At 43.2% G+C, this 20,364-nt stretch overlaps 1 protein-coding gene across 2 annotated transcripts in view; it reads right to left on the minus strand.

Annotated features, from left to right (window-relative positions):
- Window positions 1-20,364, minus strand: part of FAM13A (family with sequence similarity 13 member A) — a 122,566-nt gene that overhangs the window by 53,501 nt on the left and 48,701 nt on the right. Inside the window, exons 1-2 of one of the 2 annotated variants that reach the window (XM_036382320.2) lie at window positions 10,680-10,787; window positions 1,537-1,578 (exon numbers count right to left, since the gene is read on the minus strand). In XM_036382320.2, coding sequence (XP_036238213.1) covers window positions 1,537-1,578; window positions 10,680-10,717 — 80 coding nt within the window. In that variant the 5' untranslated portion in view covers window positions 10,718-10,787. Of the gene's footprint in view, window positions 1-1,536; window positions 1,579-10,679; window positions 10,788-20,364 lie in introns of those variants that run through there. The other variant, XM_036382321.2, reaches the window with a different exon arrangement.

The raw sequence follows: 20,364 nt of genomic DNA on the forward strand, positions 1-20,364 counted from the left end.
GCTATGTGTTTACTGCTGACGGTTCCCTTCCTATTTGCAAGACAGATTCCCATGGAAACCCATCCCTTCATTTCAGTGGACACACTCAGTCTTTGTTCTCCCCCCTCATAAGCGTACATCTCTATTTAAGATGTTCAAATTTGCTCCCTTCCTCTCAGAAATGTCCTGCTTTGGTATCAGTTTTCTCAGATCCACTCCTTGTACTCCATCTCTCCTTGGTGATCTTGACAAGGTCAGCCAAAGAGAATCTCCTTCATGGATCATCTTTCTATAATCCAGGAAAGGGCTTGGAAGGACAGTTCTGAGCAGTAAGACAGATGGAAATGTAATGAAACCCTAAAATCATTTGAAGGTCACATTTAGCCAGAAAGAAAAACAATGGGGCAGACAATTTTCAATGGAAAGACATGAAGATTTAAACAGGGAAAAATCTGAGACAGGGGAATGTATGTATGCAGCTACAGAATAATCTCCTGAAGGAAAAGGCAGAATCTCCTTTGACAATTTGGAGCTTTTGAGGTACAGACTGAGTAACATCTGCACAAATGGATTGCAGGGAATGACAGTGCATCAACCCGAAGGCAGACAGGATCACAGAACCAGGCTAGTCCATGAACAACTCACTGACAGACATTTCTGCACAGGATGCATTAACTGCACTCCTTCTATGCTTCATATTAGAAAAATTCTTAAAAAAACCCCAAGCTACAAAGATAAACAGGACTCTACACCAGAGATTAACAAATTTCAGACATCACTGTAAGAATTCTAATTATCACTGTTCTCACAAAAAGCACCACTGGGATTTCTTTTTATTTGTTTAAATTCTGTAGAGATCAAAGAACCCAATTATAATATCTGGCCCTTCCTCCTCTGCAGCCCTTCATTGTTAATTGCTCTGGCTCCTGTTCTTCCACTAAGTATAAATGAAAGCACTGGAACTGAGCCTGCTACTGAAGCAAGCAGAGCAAACTTTCACAGATGTCAACAGAATTAGACCCCTTTTACAAGCAGTGACTTTGCCCTCCAGTTGGCAAAACAAGAAACAATTTGTTCAAATGCAGCATGAGCACCATTCCCTCCAGTGAGGCTTGCTGGGTACCCAGGCACTCTCCTGCTTTTCTAGGCTGCAGCAGGGAACTGGATGGGCTGCTGACTCACCATCTGGTTCCTGGTTTCTTTCTGAGCAGCACATGCTGCCAGTTCCTCAAATCCTGTAGCAGCACTCTCTCCTGTGCCTACAGATAAGCTACTCAGGCATCTAAGATACGTAACAAACCAAAGAAAAGAGGAAAACCACGTCCATCTTGTAATAAAGACCTTAAACCCTGGGCCTCCTCTCTAAACACAAAAGAATCACAACAGAGATTTTATCTACAAAGACTCATGCCACTAACTGAGCAATAATTACAAATGTAAAATTAATGCTCACTTGCATTGCAGTCTGTTCAGCACTTCTGAGCCCCTCCCCACATTTAATTCCAATAAGGAGTCAATCCCACACAGAAAAATAAATGAAAAGAATGGAGTAAATACCTCACGTAGAAGGGTGACATAGGCCGCTCATCTTCTTGGGAGCTAAAAACAAAATATATTTTGTAAGTTAGTATGCAGCTCAGACTTGTATTTGCAGCTCAAGATACTCACTCTTAAAAAGCAGAGACAACAAAAGTGAAACTGCACCCGTTACAGAGGTAACACTTAAGTCTGTTCTGTCCTCTGGTTGATGCATGGTAGAAAGCTTTAAGTTACTTTCCTTAAATCCTGGCAATCCAACTCATTTCCCAATGTCCACAGATGTGGCGTAACAGATCTCCTGCTAGACAGCCAGGGGTCATTCTGACTCTGCAACAGTGCTAGGGCTATTCCCATAGCAACAATAAAGCATTTTGCCAGGAAAACCAAGAGAGTCCTTTGCTGTCTGCTGCTCCGGAATGAAAAAATCTGCCTATTAAAGCCAAATTTGGGAAAAAAAACAAAGGACATCTTGAGTAACCAAAGAATGGCCATAGATGTGTATGCATGAGGCTACCTATTCCCCAGTTTTACCACTCCTGTGGAAAGTTTATTTGAGTGACATTTCTGTAGCTTGAGATCAGGGATTGCCACTGGCTGGTATGGAGGTCCCCTGCCAAAATGTTTAGTTGTGTTTTAGTCACCAGCTGGCAAGTGACTTACCAGCCCTGATGCAGCTCACTGTGCCTGTGCAGGCACAAGGGTAGCAATGAGCTGGGGCACAGCAACACACATGAACTCTTGAATTTGAAAGGATTTTACTTATTGGCTTATAAAAACTGCTCTAAACACTTGATAAAGGGGAAAGGAACATCTCCGTAGGATTTGCAACTAGGAAATCAAGTACTCGGGTACTTTCTGCAGCTTCCATTGGAGCCAGCATGAAGCTCCCTCAGCAAGGTGAGCTGAAACTGGCCTGCAGCCAGGTAAGTACCCTGCCCTCACACTGCACAGAGTCAGAGGCAGATTTAACCATGGCTTTTTTCCAACCCAGCCAATGTTAAACAGATCCACAAATATGAACTCCAAATTCACTGAGGGGAGCAGAGCATAAGGGAGAAGGCAAGGTACAAGGGAGTCAAAAAGGCAGGCTGACAGATAAGAAAGCCAGTGTTCCAGAGAAATAAACACAGGGATTCAACCTCCCAACTAGAATGTGGAAAGATTCACAAACATACATCTACAGAAAAGACCTTAAAGGACAAGATGCAGGAAACCCAATTTGAGGGTAACACCAAACACCACAGAGCGGAAGGAAGAGAAACTGCCTCTGAAATCAGTGTGGCCTGCCAAAACTTCATCACCTCTGAAAGGCAACAGTGCCTGGACAGCTTTCAGCAGCTCCCCAAGAAGACTGGGAGCACAGCTGCTACTGGGAACCTTGCTGCCACTTCCACAAGCCTGCCTTCAGTGGCCTGAACAAGCTGCAGTGCCCAGAGCTGCTGCTGCTGCTGCTCCCAGAGGCAGGCAGGACACAGCAGTGCAGGTGGAGAGTGCCTGCCTGGCAGCTGAGGCTAACAGCACCTGAAGAGTCTTCATGAGAAACTGCTACAGCTTTGAGACTGCCTAGAAAAAGTTGATGGAAACATGGAAATACACATTACTGCCTTCCCTGAAGACAACCTGCAACAGAGACATGGGTAGGACCCTCTGCCAGGTAAGGCTCCTTCCCCTAATGGCATGCAGTCTCCCAGCCTGCATGCATGCTATCACTCTATTTGGCACTCACAGAGTAGTTTTGAAGTGTAAAGAAAGCACTTTAAACTCACAAAGCTGCTGATGAAGTTTTATGTTATGTTCAGCTCACTGCATTAATAGCTGTACTTGTAATCTCAATGCAAACAAATCCAAGTAGTGGACAGAAAACATGAAAAATTTTTTCTCACATAAATGAAAGTTCACAGTGCCATCAAGATTTCTGTGCACTAATGCAACTTCACATGACAACACCAAATGCTGCCTTATGTACAAGTGGCAGTTGCTGAAGCCACACCAACCATGCTTTCTTTTCCATCATAAACACCCCTCCTTATTTCAAGGTTTGTAATTAACTTCCAAATCAAAGCAGCACAATCATACAAAGTCCAAATAATCTTTTACATTTATGCTCCCAACATTTGTTTTGACAGAGCAGATGGAAAAGTAGTATTCAGCAGGGACTCTGAATCCTCTTGCCTTTCCTTCCCTTTCTTCCACAGCAAATGTAACTGGATGCCTCTTAAGTTCAAGCAAGTTTTCTAACTGCATAAAATTTATCAATCCATACAATGAAATTGAGGGCAAACAAATATTTTAAGTCCATTAGCTGGGTATGGCAGAGAAGGAAGCTCTTACAGAAATCAGAAACCAAATATCAGTTTCATTTAGATCATCAAGGTTCAAGATTTGACATGGTTGGTAATAACTGTAGCTGTGAAAAACCTCCCTTACTCAATAGTGGTTCATAGTTTCACACGTGCAGCAAATGAGCAGTAGCTGAATCTGGGGTGAAGACCTCCAACCTAACTAGTATGAAATCCAGACTTTTGACAAAACCATAAAAATCTTCTAAATTTCTTCCTTGCCCAGCAAAGAACTTATCCATTAGACAAACGGGCTTAGCAGTGAATTAAATTTTCGTTTTTTTTGTTTGGTTGGGATTTTTTTTTATCCTCAAAGTTTTGTCTAGATTTACGTATGCTTATTTACGTATGCTTTCATGAAGGCATGAAATAACTTAATAAAACTCCAGTTATTTATTCAACTATCACTGATTACCTGGCCAAGCAGGTGAGTGCAAAATACAGCAGCCTCTTTTTTCTCAAGCATATAAATAGCTCACCTAAATCCAGGGATTAAACAGAAATTAATCGCTTCCATGAAATACTTGGGAGATTACATGGCAACTTCCTTCCTGCTAAAAACCAAAACAAATACCAGCCAAACTAAGGAAAAAAAACCAAAATAAACATAAAAACCCACAACAAACTATTTCATGGGTAAAGAAGTAATATTATGTATGTTTGTGCCCCACTGAAATAATAATAAGTTTGTCAGACTGGAAGGAACACCAGTTTAGCCCACCAGTTAGTTTAGCACATTTTGGGATTGTCAGGCACCTCCTTTCTGTTTTTGAGGAAGGAAATAGGAAAGCCTGGGTGAAGTCGAACTGTAAAATGATGAATCTCCATTACAGAAGGAGAGTTATCCTTTTTTGCCTCCTTCTTTTGGAACAGGAATGTTACAGGCAATGTGACATTCACTCCTCACATTCTTAAACAGGTAATCATGTTTGTTGTTTTGTTTTTTTTTCTGACATCTCATAGAACCATAGAATCGTTGAGAGTGAAAAAGACCTCTCAGAACAAGTCCAACCTTTAAATCATCTTGCCCTGCAGGCAGAGTAAAGGAGGTGCTGAGCGTGCTGTAGAACACCCATTTAGATGGGAAGTTCCCAATTTATTTAGGTGCATAAGGAATACCCCTGTCTCAGCCCTCTCCTCGCTGGCCTGAGCTCCCACTGCAGGTCAGAGTGGCTCAGGGTCCTTCCTCCTTGTTTCATTTGCACTTAACCAGCAGCAGCTCTTCTGTCTTAGCTTATGGCACTGGAACCTCCCCTACAAAGCTACTGCTGCTTTCCTGCTCCACATCTCTTTTCAAACTTAAATGGGACATTTAGTTGATGAAATTTAAAAAAAAAAAACCTCCAGATTTTGGTTTTGTGGGGTTTTTTGGTTGGCTTTTTTTTTTTCCTTTTACAATTATGAAAATGTACTTTGAGTCATGGGTCAACATTTTGCACCAGAGATGAAGGGCCTAGACACTGGCAGGGTCTTGCTGCTCAGCCAAGGTCATGTTTTCCTAATGCCCTGCCAGAGGCTCTGTTTGTTCTGACCTCAAATGTTAGATAAGGGAATGGCTCCCTTTCTATTCTACCACAGAAATTCTCCACTTTGAAAGAAATGCAGCTGGTTTTTAGTGAGAATACTTTTTTAATGCAAAGCAACAGCTGCTTTTATTTTTAATGCAATCAAACAAAAAGCCAATGAAAAATTCAGTGACATCAAATTACTAATGATATCAAAAGTTAATGCAGGTTTTGGAGGGAGGAGAAGGAAGGCTATTGTTTGAGAGACTTCTTAAGGCTTCAAACTTATCTCCCTCTTGTTTTTTTTCCTCATCATTCAGAGCACCTATGCCTCCTTGGATTAAAATACAATTTTTGCAACTACTGAGAATTTTAACAATATTGTTTATTTACTTATTATGACATTCAACACCAACAACACTAAAAAGATTTTCAAGGAAACATTGATTTTTGAGGCCACAGTAGTGCTTTTTTGCTGAAGGTCTCATCTTATTTACAAATTTTTCAGCACTTTTTCACCTACCCAAGTCACTTCCCCATAAAAGTTATTTCAATGTTGCAAAAAAATGCAAGATTGAAACAGCTCATGAAAATTTATTGCAGGCTTATTTTCTCAATAGAGCTATTTACTCATAGCTTGTGCTTCACAGCAGTGGGTAAAAGGCAATGTTTTTGCAAATGAGAAATAGCAGGCAACACAAGGTTTTGCCTTCAAATAAATCCTTCAAAATAAACTTCCTTCAAATAAATATTGAGGCACATTATGCAAAAGAAGAAAGAATAATACCATCGTTGATGCAAGATTAACCATAAATTTAATCTAACATCTTAACACTGCAGTGATACAATGGTCATCATTAAAGTCAGCACCTACCCTCAATCCTTGAGCAATGCCACCCTTGCTCTATATCCTTAAACAGAAGGGGAGGAGGGAATGCCATATATGCACTGTCTAAAAAACAAATGCTATTTTCCTGTGAGAGTTATTTCCATGCCAACATTTCCATTTTCCCTGAAGAGTAACTTTAATAAATCAAAACCATAACGTGTTGTTTCAGATGTTTATCTCCAGTCTTCACAATAGTTGTGCTTACACTTAACCATGCATACCACTGAAAATTAAGTAAACTACTCAGCAAATGAGCCACACGTCAAAATCCAAGGCTGACAACTCAACTTCTTTATTCTGAACTCACGTATTGTGCAAAAATATCATACTATGTAAAATATCTCCAATTACTTGGGTGCAGGTGAACTGGTTTAAATATTAAACTCCAAAGGATCTCATCATCTTCCTCAAAGCTGTTTCTTCAGCATGTTTGTTTCCTAAAGATCTCTCAAATAAATTACAATGCACAGGCATCTATCCAGAGGCATAACTGTGCAGGCTGTATGTGAGGAGGCTCTGAGACTGAGGCATATTACCTGAAAAGGAAAAAAAGTATACTGAAGGCTTTTTGCACACCTCCTCCTACTTCAAAGCAACATTAGAGATCAGAGAAGTATAGGCTGTCCCATGGCAAGCTGAAGTGAGCAGAACTTCTTGCTGATTAAGTGCCACTGTGAGCAAGAGGTAGATTTTCCATTTATATTAACATACTTGAATATCCTGGAGCCCTTGACAGCATAATTTTGTGTAATTATTTTCTGCTTACTATCCTTCTAGATTGCAAATATGTTTATCTTTTATAAAATGACGTCAATGTTAAACAGCTCACTTTTGTTGTTTTACTTCTTAAGCTACTTGGGTCTTATTATGAAAGATGGTGCAGTGTCTTTTCTTTTACTTGTGGTTTGGCAATGGTCCTCACTAGGGTAAAATCAGAAAATGGCTCAGAAAGAAGCAGAATGAATGTACCAGCCAAAGTCTCACCTCTTCTCAGAATTTAACAGTGAAGTTGCATAACACACACATACCTGTTGCATTATAATGGCAAAGAACTGTTACTAGGTAACCAGTGATTTCAGTTTCAGGACTGTTTGTTAAAAGCTTGCACACTTCAAATAAATGTATCTAAGAGGCCAGTTTTTAGGCGAATATTAATATTTTCTTGCTTAATCAGGTGGACACCCCAGAGACAAACACCAAAAAAAATTTCCACACCAATTCCCTCTTTTAGTCAGAGCCTTCCCCCCCAGTGGTACTGAGGAAGAGCTCCCACAAGCTTCTACACTCACCTGTCACAGCTGTGATAAGACAGGGGTCAAATCTGAGCTTGGAAGACATAAAACTCACATAGCATTTTCTAACAAGCTATGACTTGAGGAAGATGAGAGCCACAAGTTTAAATTTTTCTTCATTCTTCCACCAGAAGAAAAAACCCACCCAAACTCAAAGCAAACAAAGAAAAAACCAGACTCAAGTTCTCTCCACCCTCAGAGAGCATACTTCACATCCATATTCCAGAATATACTTCATTAGGCTTGTCAAGCACTCCCAGTACCTTGGATAGAAAGTGATAGCAAAGTCCAAAAGATCAGATTTATTTACTTATGTACAACTTAAACACAAAAATGTTCACAAATCTGATAAAGGGAACACAGCAGCCACCCCTCCCAAAACAAACAAACAAAAAAAAGGTGGTGGAATACAGCAGTGTTCTTGGGCTAAACTGCTGGGAACTTGTGAAAGATCCCAAATGAACCAACCAGTAAGGTAAATCAAACAATGCTGGTAACCAATAAGGTAAATCAAACAATCCTGGTAACAATCCAGACAACTGCTGCTGTATGGGTTAGAAACAGACCAGTCACATTCCCTACTGCTTCCAGATGCACTTGCTAAAAATATTTGTGATGGCCTCACTCTTCTGCTACCTTGACTTGTTAAGCAACAGGGGCCACCGATCACAAACAAAGCCCAAGTGTGTACCTGCCTTCCTTATCTCCTACAGAAACTGGCAGATATTATTGGCAAAGGCAACCACAGGCCTCAGCTTTGCACAGCTGTTGTTAAATCTGCAACAGACTGAGCTAGAATACATGAATCGAAACATGCATTAACAGCATTAGTAGCACTCTAACTAGGAAGCTGGGATACCAAAGTAAGCTCATGCTATTCTGAAAAGATGGTAGCCTAATAGCAATAGAAGAGACAATTACTGGTGGGTAACTTGAAAAATCAGTGATGCAATCCATGTGACATTCACCAGTGCCTTCTACAGTGCTTGGGCAATATAGTACCTACTGCAGTGAGGATTCAATACATTTGGCCTTCCACCTCTTCCCATGCAATGAAACATAACCCTGACATCCCCACTGTCACTCCTTCACAGCAGGACACCATACCCACCACATGCCCTTCCACAGACATCTATATATAGGATGACACCATTATAGTCCATATGGCTCTATGCAAGCACTTTATATGATCTTCTGGAAGACAGACTCACAGCTCACACAAATCTTGGCAGACACAGAGCCCTTCTCCCTCTCCCAAGTTTTACACACCAGCTACACACTTGTACTGCTTCAGCACAGGAGGGTTTCCATGGCAGGCACAGCATGGCCAGCCACGTGGCTCCAAAGAGAGCACGGAGCACAGCACCTGCAGGAGATGGGCAGGGGCAAGTTCACTCACCCAGGAAGGGAACCAAGTGTGATTACTGCAGGCAGCTCATTCCCTTCCTTGAGAGGGAGAGACAGATTCAGCTTGGCATGTGTCCTAAATCACAGAACCTGAAGGGTGCCACTACTCTGATTAAACCCAGTAACAGGAACCATGCACTGCAATTTGTCCTCAGCTGGAACAGCAACATCAGCCTGTCCACCCCCCAGCAACCACAAACAGAGTGCTATCCACACTGGTACTAACCAATACTGGAGGTATCAGCTTTCCTGAAGCTGACAAAAAATGCTCAAAGCCAGCGAAACTCTGCCCTGAGGAAGGGAAGAACAGGCAAATAAAGGTGCAACCTGGAGAATGCCATTGTAAAAGGATCTAGTAATCTGTGCCAAAAAAACCCAAGGTGCTAAAAGTACAGTATACACAGCCTAAAAATAGATCAAGGAGATGGAAAAGGAGCCAGAATTGCGTGAATTATTTTAACTGAAAAACTCAAAACCAATTCTGTACCATGCTTAGGGCTTAACAGAGTTTGAAGAAAATGCCTCATTTTTGAAGTGCTGACTGCATCTCTAACTGATCAAGACTTAGTCCTTGCAATAACAAAGAGGCTAATTAGAGCCAGCCTGTGAAACCTATCTTCCCCTGGGGTGAAGAGTCAAGAGCACAATAACAACCACTTGTTCCGACCACTGATAGGACAGTCAGATCCTTGAAAGGTTAAAGATATTATGTGAGACTGGTCCTTCAAATAGAAATGATGCACCGTGACCACTTCTTTAAGACATTCAAACCATATTTCTGTTTCTCTGCAGTCATCAACATGGAACCCCAGGACTGCAATAGTGCCAAAGAGACTTTCTCCACACCTACCTGCAGAAGACCCTGCACTTTATCAAGGCAAAACAGTTTGGGCAGCAATTTCAGTTACTATTTTATTGTGTTCAAGTAAGCAGCAACTCTGCAGCTTCTGCTGAAACAGCACCACCACAGTGCTGAAATGGCACGGTCAATTTTTTATTTTCTGTTTAGCAGATTGCAGAAAGACTGATATCCAGGCCATTCAAATACTACTAGGGGAGATATGGACTGCTTAATTTTGAGAACTGAACGAATAGTAAAAATAAAAATAAGAATTTGATGACCCAGTGAAAGGGCTGTGTACACACCTCCCCGCAGTGGGTCTGTGCCCTGCCATTTCAGAAGCCAGACTGCAGCTGTCCCTGCCATAGTGTGGCGGGAGCACATGCCAGCACAGGTACTTGCTGACAGCTGGTGCTGAAGGGAGGTGTGCGCCGGCACCCTGGAAACACCCAGCCCTTTTTCTCCGAAAACTAAACCTGTCGCCCGTGCTGCGGCCGGCTGGGTGTGCGAGCTGCCAGCCGGAGGGGGCTGTGCGCAGGGGCCGCGCTCCCGCACCGCAGTACGGCAGCCGCCGGAGGGATCGGCATCGCCCGGAGCCGCCGGAGACCCAGGGCTGGCCGGGGTCCCTCTAACCTGAGAGCTGCTCCTACCCCGGACAGAGAAATCCACAGCTGTGTGGATTTCGGGGCGCTACATCGAACCCCCATCTCCGCCCGAGGACGCCGGAGATCTCCCACCCCCGGAGATCCGCTAACAGCCCCACTTGTTGCGCGGCCGGGTATCCCGCTCCCGAGCGGGCATCCCCGCTCCCAGGGCGGTCCGAGTCCCGGCCCCCCCGTGCCGGACAGCCCGGCAGAAGCCCCGGGCTCGCCCCGGCTGGACACGTACCTCTGCAGGGGCATCACCTCGCACGCCATGCTGGCCATGGAGCCGCTGCCCGCCCGGCTGCCCGCCGCGCCTCTCGCCGCGCCCGCAGCGCCGCCAGCGCTTGGCCGCGGGGAGCGCCCGGCCCCGGGGAGGGGCGAAGGGGCGGCAGGGCCCGGGTTGGCGGCTGACGAGGGCCCGCCCCAGCGCCCAGAGCCCCGGCCCGGCCCCCAGCGGCGACACCCGCCGCGGCCCCTGCCCCTGCTCGCCCCACCGGGCCCGGCAGGCACAGGTTAACCAAAAGCGGCTTCTGATGTCCACTCGGTTCTGGGCCTGCAAAAGATGCCACAAGCTCAGGGCTAATGGCTCCTTTCAACAGAAAGACTGCACAAAGTCTTCTGTATCCCCCTCGGTGACCCACCGCCCTTCTCCCTAAACTCGCCCAGGGTGCAATGCAGTCTCTCCCGAGCTCCCTCCCGACGCTCCGCTCCGGGAAGGGCAGGCGCGGTGCCTCGGGCACACAGAGCCAAGCAAAGCTCCACGACACTCTAGCGGGGCTGCTCTGGCTCTGCCCTCACACCTTTACCACGGATCGGTGTCTAGCAGGGCTGGCAAAACCTCTGAACTCGATCCCTTCGTGCTGCAGTACACACCACCGCGGTTTGAAAGGTTTGTGCTGCAGCTGGCCACCCAGTTCCGACCCACTGCAAAGAGAACTCTTCTGCCCTTAATATCTGAACTGAAGAGACAACTCAGGTTCCCAGTGGGCTGTTCTCAAGCACTCCTGCTTCTACATCTGTGGCTGCTGACCAAGTATTGCTCTGAAACAACAAATCACAGCATTCCATTGGGCAGAATTTTGGGGCTGGGAAGAGCGGTGGCAAAAGCACCCGACAAAGGGTGTGTTACTTACCGGGACACAGCCGCCTTCAAAAATGCACAGCACAAAATCACTGAGGTCTTGCACCAAAACATTTAATGGCTACTGAATGAGCATACCCAGGGTTTTACTTTTCACCTTTGCAGCTCCTCTGCCCAGAAGCCCTGAGGAATTGCTCTCCATTTCCCCCAACACTGGACAGAAACACTTCTGCTGCTGCCCTGCCTGTGAACAATGTTATCACACTGCATACTTTGTGTGATGGGGAAAGGGATGATCCTAATCTGATAAAGGGGACTAAGAGTGTCCTTTCAACACTTTAGGTGGTACAAACATAATGGCATTTGTCAATCGTCAAAAATTCAAGTCAATATTGGTAGTACCACCCAGTTCAACCCTAGAGAGGATTAGTGCTGGCTTAGGAGAAAGCTGTGGCAGGAGCTTAGTACCTGTATGTTTAACACCTCTGTAGGGATGTAGGTCATGCAAACTAAATATGAGCCACACCAGCTTTCAGGAGAAGCAGCCAACACTCCCAGGTTAGCAGAGGGTATCAGACATTTCACAGGGATGCCCAAGAGATCCTGACCCTTGCCAGCAGGGGCATTTTCTGTCCAAATCAAGAGCAGTGGGCAGCTGCAGCCTCAGAAAGCAGCAGCATGGAGTAGAGACATGGGGGTCAATTGAGATGTGGCTTAGCTTCAGTACCCTGAGCTGTTTAATATCTGCTCCTGTCAGCTGGCTGACTGGAAGAAGTGCATTAGTAATGCTTCTGCCCACTGCCTCAGCACAAGCCTGTTCTGCTGTGACAGTCACGCCCGGCACAGCACAGGGCCCCTTTTTAGGAAAGTCAGCAATGCTGATAAAGCACTCTGCCATCATGGATCTGGGCTGCTCTTACCCATCGCAATTAAATGAGTATCTTGATGACTTCCTGTTAAATTAAATGCATCACATGTGCTCATAAGCAACTAAAACTATGAGAGAAAGATTTTATCCTGATAAATAAAACTACTACAGTATAAAACAAAAGCATGTTGTACTATTTCACAGTTCAACAATAAATCAAATTGACTTTTCCTGGCCAGTCTTTTTTTTATACACATACAATTATTCATAGTTTATTACACTTCTCTAAACTGAGTGTTACCATCGGGATGCCATTAAAAAAACTTAATTTTCCACATTTAACTAAGGACACATCTACATGGGCAAGGAGTCAGGGTTCTCCAGAGCAGCTTGCTGAATAAACAGAAGTGGAATAACTCAAATAGCTGCTGTACTATTAATTTATACACTAGCTATTCTGTCATAACTTCCATGGGACTTGCTTGTATAAATAAGCTTAAAAGTACTAAGCTCCTTGACAAAGAATTCACTAACAAAAAGAGATCCTGTAATAACCAGAAAGATTAATTTATGGATTAGCATCAGTGAAGAAGGTTAGCTTGTGGCATCATGCTAAAATTAACCAGATGCCAACAGTAAAGTTGCAGAGCTCCTTGAGCCCTCAACACCTTCAGATTCACCTTTTGCTTCTCTTCTTTTGCAGTCCCCTCAATGGGTATCAGCTTTCTTCTTTGCATCCTCCTATGTCTCTTTCAACATTGCCAAAACCATCACAAGAATTGCCAATTAAGAAGAGGTACAGGAGCTCATGTTTCTCTGCACCTACTGGCATGCAACTTCAGCAATCATTGAAAGAAAGGTGACCAAAGCTGAAAAAATGCTAGCTGGTTGCTAGCACTGCTGGTTTCCCAAAGGTTTAATTACTTTGAGAGCAGCTGCAGACACTGCAACAAAAGATTTTAACATGGAGAAATGTCAGAGTGAAATTTTTAAAACTCCTTTTGAGGACTGTGGCCAACCATTGGTAAAAGTGGTAGCAGAGGATGCATGTCACCTTAGGTCAGTTCACACCGTCTCAAAAGACCTTTGAATGTCTCAGCTGCTAAACAAGAATACAAATCTTAATTCTTCACCTCCCCTGTTCATGTGTAGGGACCACAAGTGATTTATTTGTGGCACAAAGCAGGCAGACAAAAGCTGCCAGAAAGCTGCAGCCTTATCTCCAAACAATTCCACTTCCTTCACACAGATGTTGACGGTAAAACCAACTTGCTATTTGTCAGAGGCAGGAATTCCTACCCTCCCCTTGCCCTCTTATGCCTTTTTTTAACTAGCATAAACTCAGGCTGGGCTAGCACACATAAAACCTGGGATTATACAACATTTTGGTTTGGATTTGCTTGTACTTGTTGCATTTGTTCTCCCATGTTAAACAAAGAAGACAAAACCTCTTCTGCAAGTTCACATAGTTCTTGCATTTATATTACCCAGAAAAGCCAAACTCATCTGCTGGCACCAACAATGCACCAAAGAAACCCTTTATGGTACTACCAACTACAGAAACAGAGGATGAGGAAAAACCCTCTCTCAGGACAGGCACAGCATCCTCTCCACTGACTGTATGCTCCCTAGTGTATTGACAACCCTTCAGGAGAATAGACAGCAAATAACAATAAAAATGATAAAGTCCCTTGAAATACCAACACATACCACCACACTTCAGCACCTACACCAAGGCAACACCTGTGTTCAAACTATTTGATTTGTAAACTTCTTACTGAGTTTCAACAAAGGAAGAAAAACACTGACTGGAACTAAATATGAACAATCAATTTTCTCCATTAAAGTTTAAAGAACAACTGCACATTTGGGAAGGAAGTCTCCTGTCAATCATCATTACAGAAGTGCTTTCTCCTCTTTCTTTCCTTTTCATACTTTGCTGCACACCAAGTAATTTTCTCAGCATAGAAAGCAACAAGAGAAGAGGATCTGTGAGCAGCGCCAGAGGATACAAGATATGTGATCTAAATAATGGATTTTATGAGGATATGGTTGTGTCTGCCTCCTGAAAAACAGTTATCCCTTGCTTCACTGCACAGTCATACACAAATCAGACACTATTCAAGAATTAAAAAAAAAAAAGAAAGGCAATCTTTTCTGGTCTGACAAAATCTGGGGGCTTTTAGGATGCTACTCAATACCATCAATTTATTCCCACAATGCTTACTAAGTTATGCAATATTTTCCCTCTGGCAGAAACATGAAACGCAAAGAAAAGATATCGCCAGACTGAAAACTACAGAATGTACTTTTCAAAATACTACCATTAGAAAATCAAAAATTCCATTATTTATGTACACATACTTACATTAACAGGCACATTTTCCTCTTTAAAGTATCTATGTATATGAACATCTGCCATTATAAAGGATAAATACCCTGGAAAATCTCCTGCAAGCCAGAAGACTTATGTGCACATATGAAATTCATGTCACATGTAAATAGAAACTGTACTTGGAAACTGTGGCCTTCAAGTCCAAACCAAGTAGATAGACAATTAAAAAGGCCCCCCCCAAAAGGGCATAAACAGGAAGAAAGACCAACCAATAAGTTAAAACCATAATTTACTGAAAGGGGAATCCTCAGAAGGGTTTAAAAGTAGTAACGGTGACTTTGCAAAGCTGGTGCTCAGCCCTGTTTCACTTAACGATGTTTCAGTGATTTGTAAGAAAAAGTCAAATTATGCTGGTGGTTATTTTTATGTATGTATACTGGTATATTTTTATGCATACTGGTGGTTTTTTATGTATGTTGTGTGCAAGACAGCATTAAAACTTTCAAAATCTGGGAACTCTGGGGGTACACCATCATACTTACAGGCCCAGAGTGACTGTGTGGCTGAAGAAACTATCATCATCATCCTCAGAGACATCAACATGGGTATTACATCAAAAAGGCGTGTTACGTCTGTATTTCCTGCTAGGTTTTGGTTGCTGCAAAAGACTTTCACCCATTCAAGAATTCCCATTTCAAAGCAAGTTGTGAAAAACTGAAGAGTGCTAAGAGACAGCCCATGAAGGGCACACAAAAATTAAACCCACACATTTAGGGCTTTTCAAAGAAAATCGTTGATGCATGCAGGAAACATTAATACTTGACCTAGTACTCACAAACTGATGAAGACTCAATGGTTGGAAGTCAAAGATTTGCAAGTTATGTCTAGAAATTAAGACATTTTAAAGTGGTGAGAATAATTAACTACTGATGTAATTCATCAATAATTATAGTGAATTTTTAATGTTCTTACAAATTTCAGTTGCCTCTGTTTAGGAACACCAAGCCTTATGCAAACAGTCTAGATGGAATTTGCAGAATTTTCTTTCTTACTTTTGTAACTGATACTCCTCTTGTCCAAAAGAGGAGCAGGATGCTCTCAGCCTGACTTCATTTTACCCCTTTTATTTTTTGCACTGGCATAGAAATACCAGCCTTGTTGGCGTATCTGTGGAGAATATACTGGTTTTTGCACAATAGCTTTTCTGTTCCCTCCTGCAACTCAGAGGCCAAATTACCTTTTAAACCTTTTCAGCTACTTAAAGCTTAAGGAGGAAACATATTCCAGAACTGTTCTTTAAACTTGCAGGGACAAGAGAATAATACGGACCAAACTGAAAGCTTCTCAGAGCTTCAGGTTCTCAGCATTCCTGACCTCATCCAACAGGTAAGCACAAAAGTTTCCCATTGCAAGGGACACCTCATGCTCCCTGGAGACCTGGATTTGCTGCAGTGGCTTCCCTTCATTAAACAGCAGTGTCCTTTGCAAGCACTGCCACACCCGCTTGCCTGCTGCTTTAACTTGTTCCAAAGGACTCTCACCCCACGGGATAGCCCAGAAATTATTTCTTGGCCTCCATCCTGGAGAAGGGGGAGGACTGGGAGTAGGTTCCTAAAGGGTTTCCTGGGAAAGCAACAAGTGATGAATTGGTTGTGCCAGCTAATCTGCTGTGGGAACAGGGTAAAGCATGCTGAGTGACAAGGTCACTAGCTTCTTCATCTGCACCAGTTAGTGCAAGTGCCAGAGCATGGGAGAGCGAGCAAACAAGCAGCAGTCCAGTCTGGCACAAGTTATTTTCAAAGCAGGCTTTCTCCAAAGCTCTGCTAACCTAATGAACTTCCTAAATTTTAGTGCCCAATGAAATTTCTCCCACTCTTCTAAATCGTTATTTCTTTAAAACACTAAATTGTTTTTTCTATAAAACTGTTTGCACAAAAGCTTTTTAAAAATCCAACTGTTTCAGACCAATGAAAACATCATTAAAAATGATGAAAAACAAGCATTCATTTGTTAACAAAAAAGTTTTAAAATATTTAAGTGAGTCCCAGGTGCTCCCTCCATGACCAAAAATATCACTGTTTTTACACTTTCCCATCTTCCAAAGACATCCTTCCAATCCTCTACAAAATTACTATTCTTTGAAGGTCCATACCTCTGCACCCTTCATGTTCCCTGCTTCCTAAAGCACCTCCAAGTGACATGCTTATAGTTCAGACAAAAAACAAGGCTATGGGAAGGGGCTGAGGAAAGCAGAGGAACAGGCCACGCCATTCACGTTTGCTGCACGTGGCTTTTTACTCCACTGAAAGATAAACTGCTGTCTGTGTTGGCAAAGGAGGCAGTCTGGCAGAGTCACCCTCCAGAAAAAACCCTCCAGGAATAGCTCCTCTTCTCCAGCTGACTAAGTGACTGAAAGGAGTCCCCCTTTGTACCAGTGCCCCAGTGGCCAGCCTGGCTCCCAGGAGAGCTGGTGGGAAAAAGATGACTCGGCAGGAGAGATGGACTCTGGCTGGGAAGTACAAAACAAGAGTGAGCTGGGTGAAAATAACTCCAGCTCTCTGCCTAGAGCTGCAAGATACATCTGCCACAGAAGCAAGGGAGATCCTGCTGAAGGCAACTCTGACCAGATCCATTAAAACCTGATTGCATTTGAGCAGAACACAGCCCTCTCGGGTCAGCCTTGGGGCTTCTTCCTGTGCCCAGCTGTGTGTACAGCAAGAAACAACAAATGGTTGTTTATGCACAGTCAGATACAGAGATACAGAGGCTTAATCAGCACAGCTCACTGCTGTGCCCCTCATTTGCAACATCAGCTTTGAGCCTAGCTGCTCTGTATGTGTCCAGGCTGCGCAAACACCCTTCTGTCCCACTGCAGGACATTCCTGTCAGGACTGGCACAAGTGGATACTGCAGAAAAACAAGTTCAGCACATGAGTTCATCATCAGGAACATTCAGAACAACATGGGTAAGGTTTGTAAGTTTTCAACTTCCCAGCCACCTCTCAGAGTCTTGGGAAAAGAATATATTTTTCTACTCAAGGAGCATACATCCAGCAAAAGCTAACAAGATTTTAGAGGAAACTTTTTTTTTCTGTGGTGCTCAATAGATCTGTTAGAACAATGGTCACTTGAATTTTTTTTTCAATTTGATACTTTGAAGTTTCAGGATGGGATTTTTTGAAGGAAACATCTATACATTTTATAAAATATGTTGTAGTGATTGTAGTGCTCCCAATCATTTTTCAATGGCTAGAAAGTTCCTAACCATAACGCAGAACAATAAAACTGTTATTTTATCAGATATTAATCCCTCCCTATGTGACTCAAGCTTTCTGAATGTACAGAGCCTGAGACTGTGAAAGGACCTGAGAAACTGGTGGTGGAATCTTGTTTCCAGGAGTCCTGTCAAAGCCTTAACAACTTGAAGTCATTAACAACCAGGCAGTTTTTATTTTTTCTTTGCAACTACCTAGTGGCCTCTCTTTGCAGGCATCCCTAGCACAAACACACTATTTTAGCAGGTGCATAATGAAAAGAAAAGCTTTGGTACAGGAACAGAACTATCTTCACACTTCCTAACTGTAACCCCCTTTGGCCAGGAGAAAGGCACTGAGCCAATGTGAGAAGTGCAATTTGTAGATAAGCAGTCAGCTTGGGATCATACTCCTCACAACAGATAAAATGAGAGGAAATCTCTCGTGGCCACTGACCATGAAAGAGAAGGATTTTACAATGCTGAAACAGCTCAGAGCCAAACCAATGCATGCAAAGTGACAGCAGCAGTGAGTGACAACTCAGCCATGCCACGCTCAGCCTCTTCTTATTAGACAGCCAGCTGACCACTTTGAATAAAAATATACATGTGTGTCATAGGAAGTCACAGCTGAACCCAGCAGCCTACGCTGCAACGTGCTGAACACAATGTCCAAAGGCACAGCTCTCCCAGCTGAACCGGGAAATTGCAGCAGCAAACAAACCTGACTGAGAACCCAGTGACCTCTGCCTGCTGATGTTCCTGTGGGGACTGCCTGCAGGACACAGGCCCAGGTCCCCTCTGGAGAGACACAGGGGAAGGAATACCTCACAGCCTCAGGTGGTCAAAAACTGCTGGCTCTGCAAAGCTAGCGGAAAAAGAGCACTCTGTGCTGAGCCTCCCCTTTCGAACAATGGACCAGGCACTTGAGCAGACAGCCTAAGGAAGTTACAGGAGAGGGAACTACTTACTTATTGAAGTAAAAATAAGTCAAGTCACAGCGCAGAGGCTTTGTTTCTTCCCTACTTGCTTGAAACCGGGGTTAGTGATGAGTGTCTTGGTTTATATCCACATAAATATTAAAAGCACAAAGATTTCCAAGGTTGACCTAAACTCCTTATGATTCACTGTGTGTTCTCCAATAAAAGGTCACATATTCTTTTGTTTAAAAATTACCTAAAAATCATACAGATGTTTGTCCTTTATTTCCTCAGCACATCTATTATGTGACCCAGCTGGTATCAGAAAGCCATCAGCTTCATGAGATGTAGGGACTTCCTCCTCACAGCAAAAGCAGATAACAAAATAAAAAATCCTTCTAGCTGAGAGAGCAATGCCTGAGGTACAGAAAGGGAGTAATTTTTTTCCAGCTTTGTTAGTCAATTACTGTGAATTTACTGTAGTCCCTTCCTGATTTCTAAGGCTGCTGGATGCTGTCCCAGGAAACAGGAAAAGCTAATATGGCTTGGCTTGACTCATGGACCGAAAGAAGTTTTGTTTCCATATGCACATTATGACAATAAAAGTGCATATGTGCCTTTTACCTCGAATAGTCACCAGATCCTTGTTTCATATATGATTCTTCTTGCTTACAAGATGAACCTCCACTTCTGTGGCACAGGTCAGGGCATCAGATTCGAAATATTCTACATACCACAAGCCATAATTTGTCACCATGTAAATCTTGCAAAGAGAGACAAAGATAAAATGGCTAGAATTATAAAGGAAAAATAGAATAGTGTGATGGACAAAGCCTAATTTAAAGGAGTAACCTGTGCAGGGTGGAAGAGAAAGGTCAAATGCTTGGAAAAGTACACTGAAATCCACCCAGGTGACTTGCATGGAAAAAATCTACATAATTACATGGGTCTGTAACTGTTATTACATCTGGGCTATAGACAGGGGAGAAGAACCCAGGAAGAGCTCAGGCCACACCCTGATTTTCCATTCACAGTCACCTGCCTTGGAGAGACACAGAAATCACATGTCTTTGTGACTGTGTTTTTAGAAAACTAACTGCTTTTCTTAACAGCACATTATGTAAGGCGGTTCCTGCTGCCAGCATCCCACAATGCAAGAAAGAAGGGAATTGATTGCATAGGAGGGTGGAGACAAATGTACTTGCAAAGTTAAATGAGTCAGATTGGAAAAACTAACTCAACACAACCTAAAGAGAGAAAGTGGCAAAAAGCAACAACACTTCACATAAAATGTTCTCGCTGAGGGCTCAGAACAGAGCCTGCCAGAGGCTGCTGCATGCTGAATGATGCAGAAGGCAACTGTGCTTACCACCTCCCTACCAACATTGCAGACCTTTACCCCTTTCTTGAATCGTTTTCTTGAAGAATCAGGACAGCCCTGCCTGCTGCCTGGCTGCAATCCCTTATGTAAA

The sequence above is a fragment of the Molothrus ater genome, chromosome 4, assembly GCF_012460135.2.
Source record: "Molothrus ater isolate BHLD 08-10-18 breed brown headed cowbird chromosome 4, BPBGC_Mater_1.1, whole genome shotgun sequence".
NCBI classification, from domain to species: Eukaryota; Metazoa; Chordata; class Aves; order Passeriformes; family Icteridae; genus Molothrus; species Molothrus ater.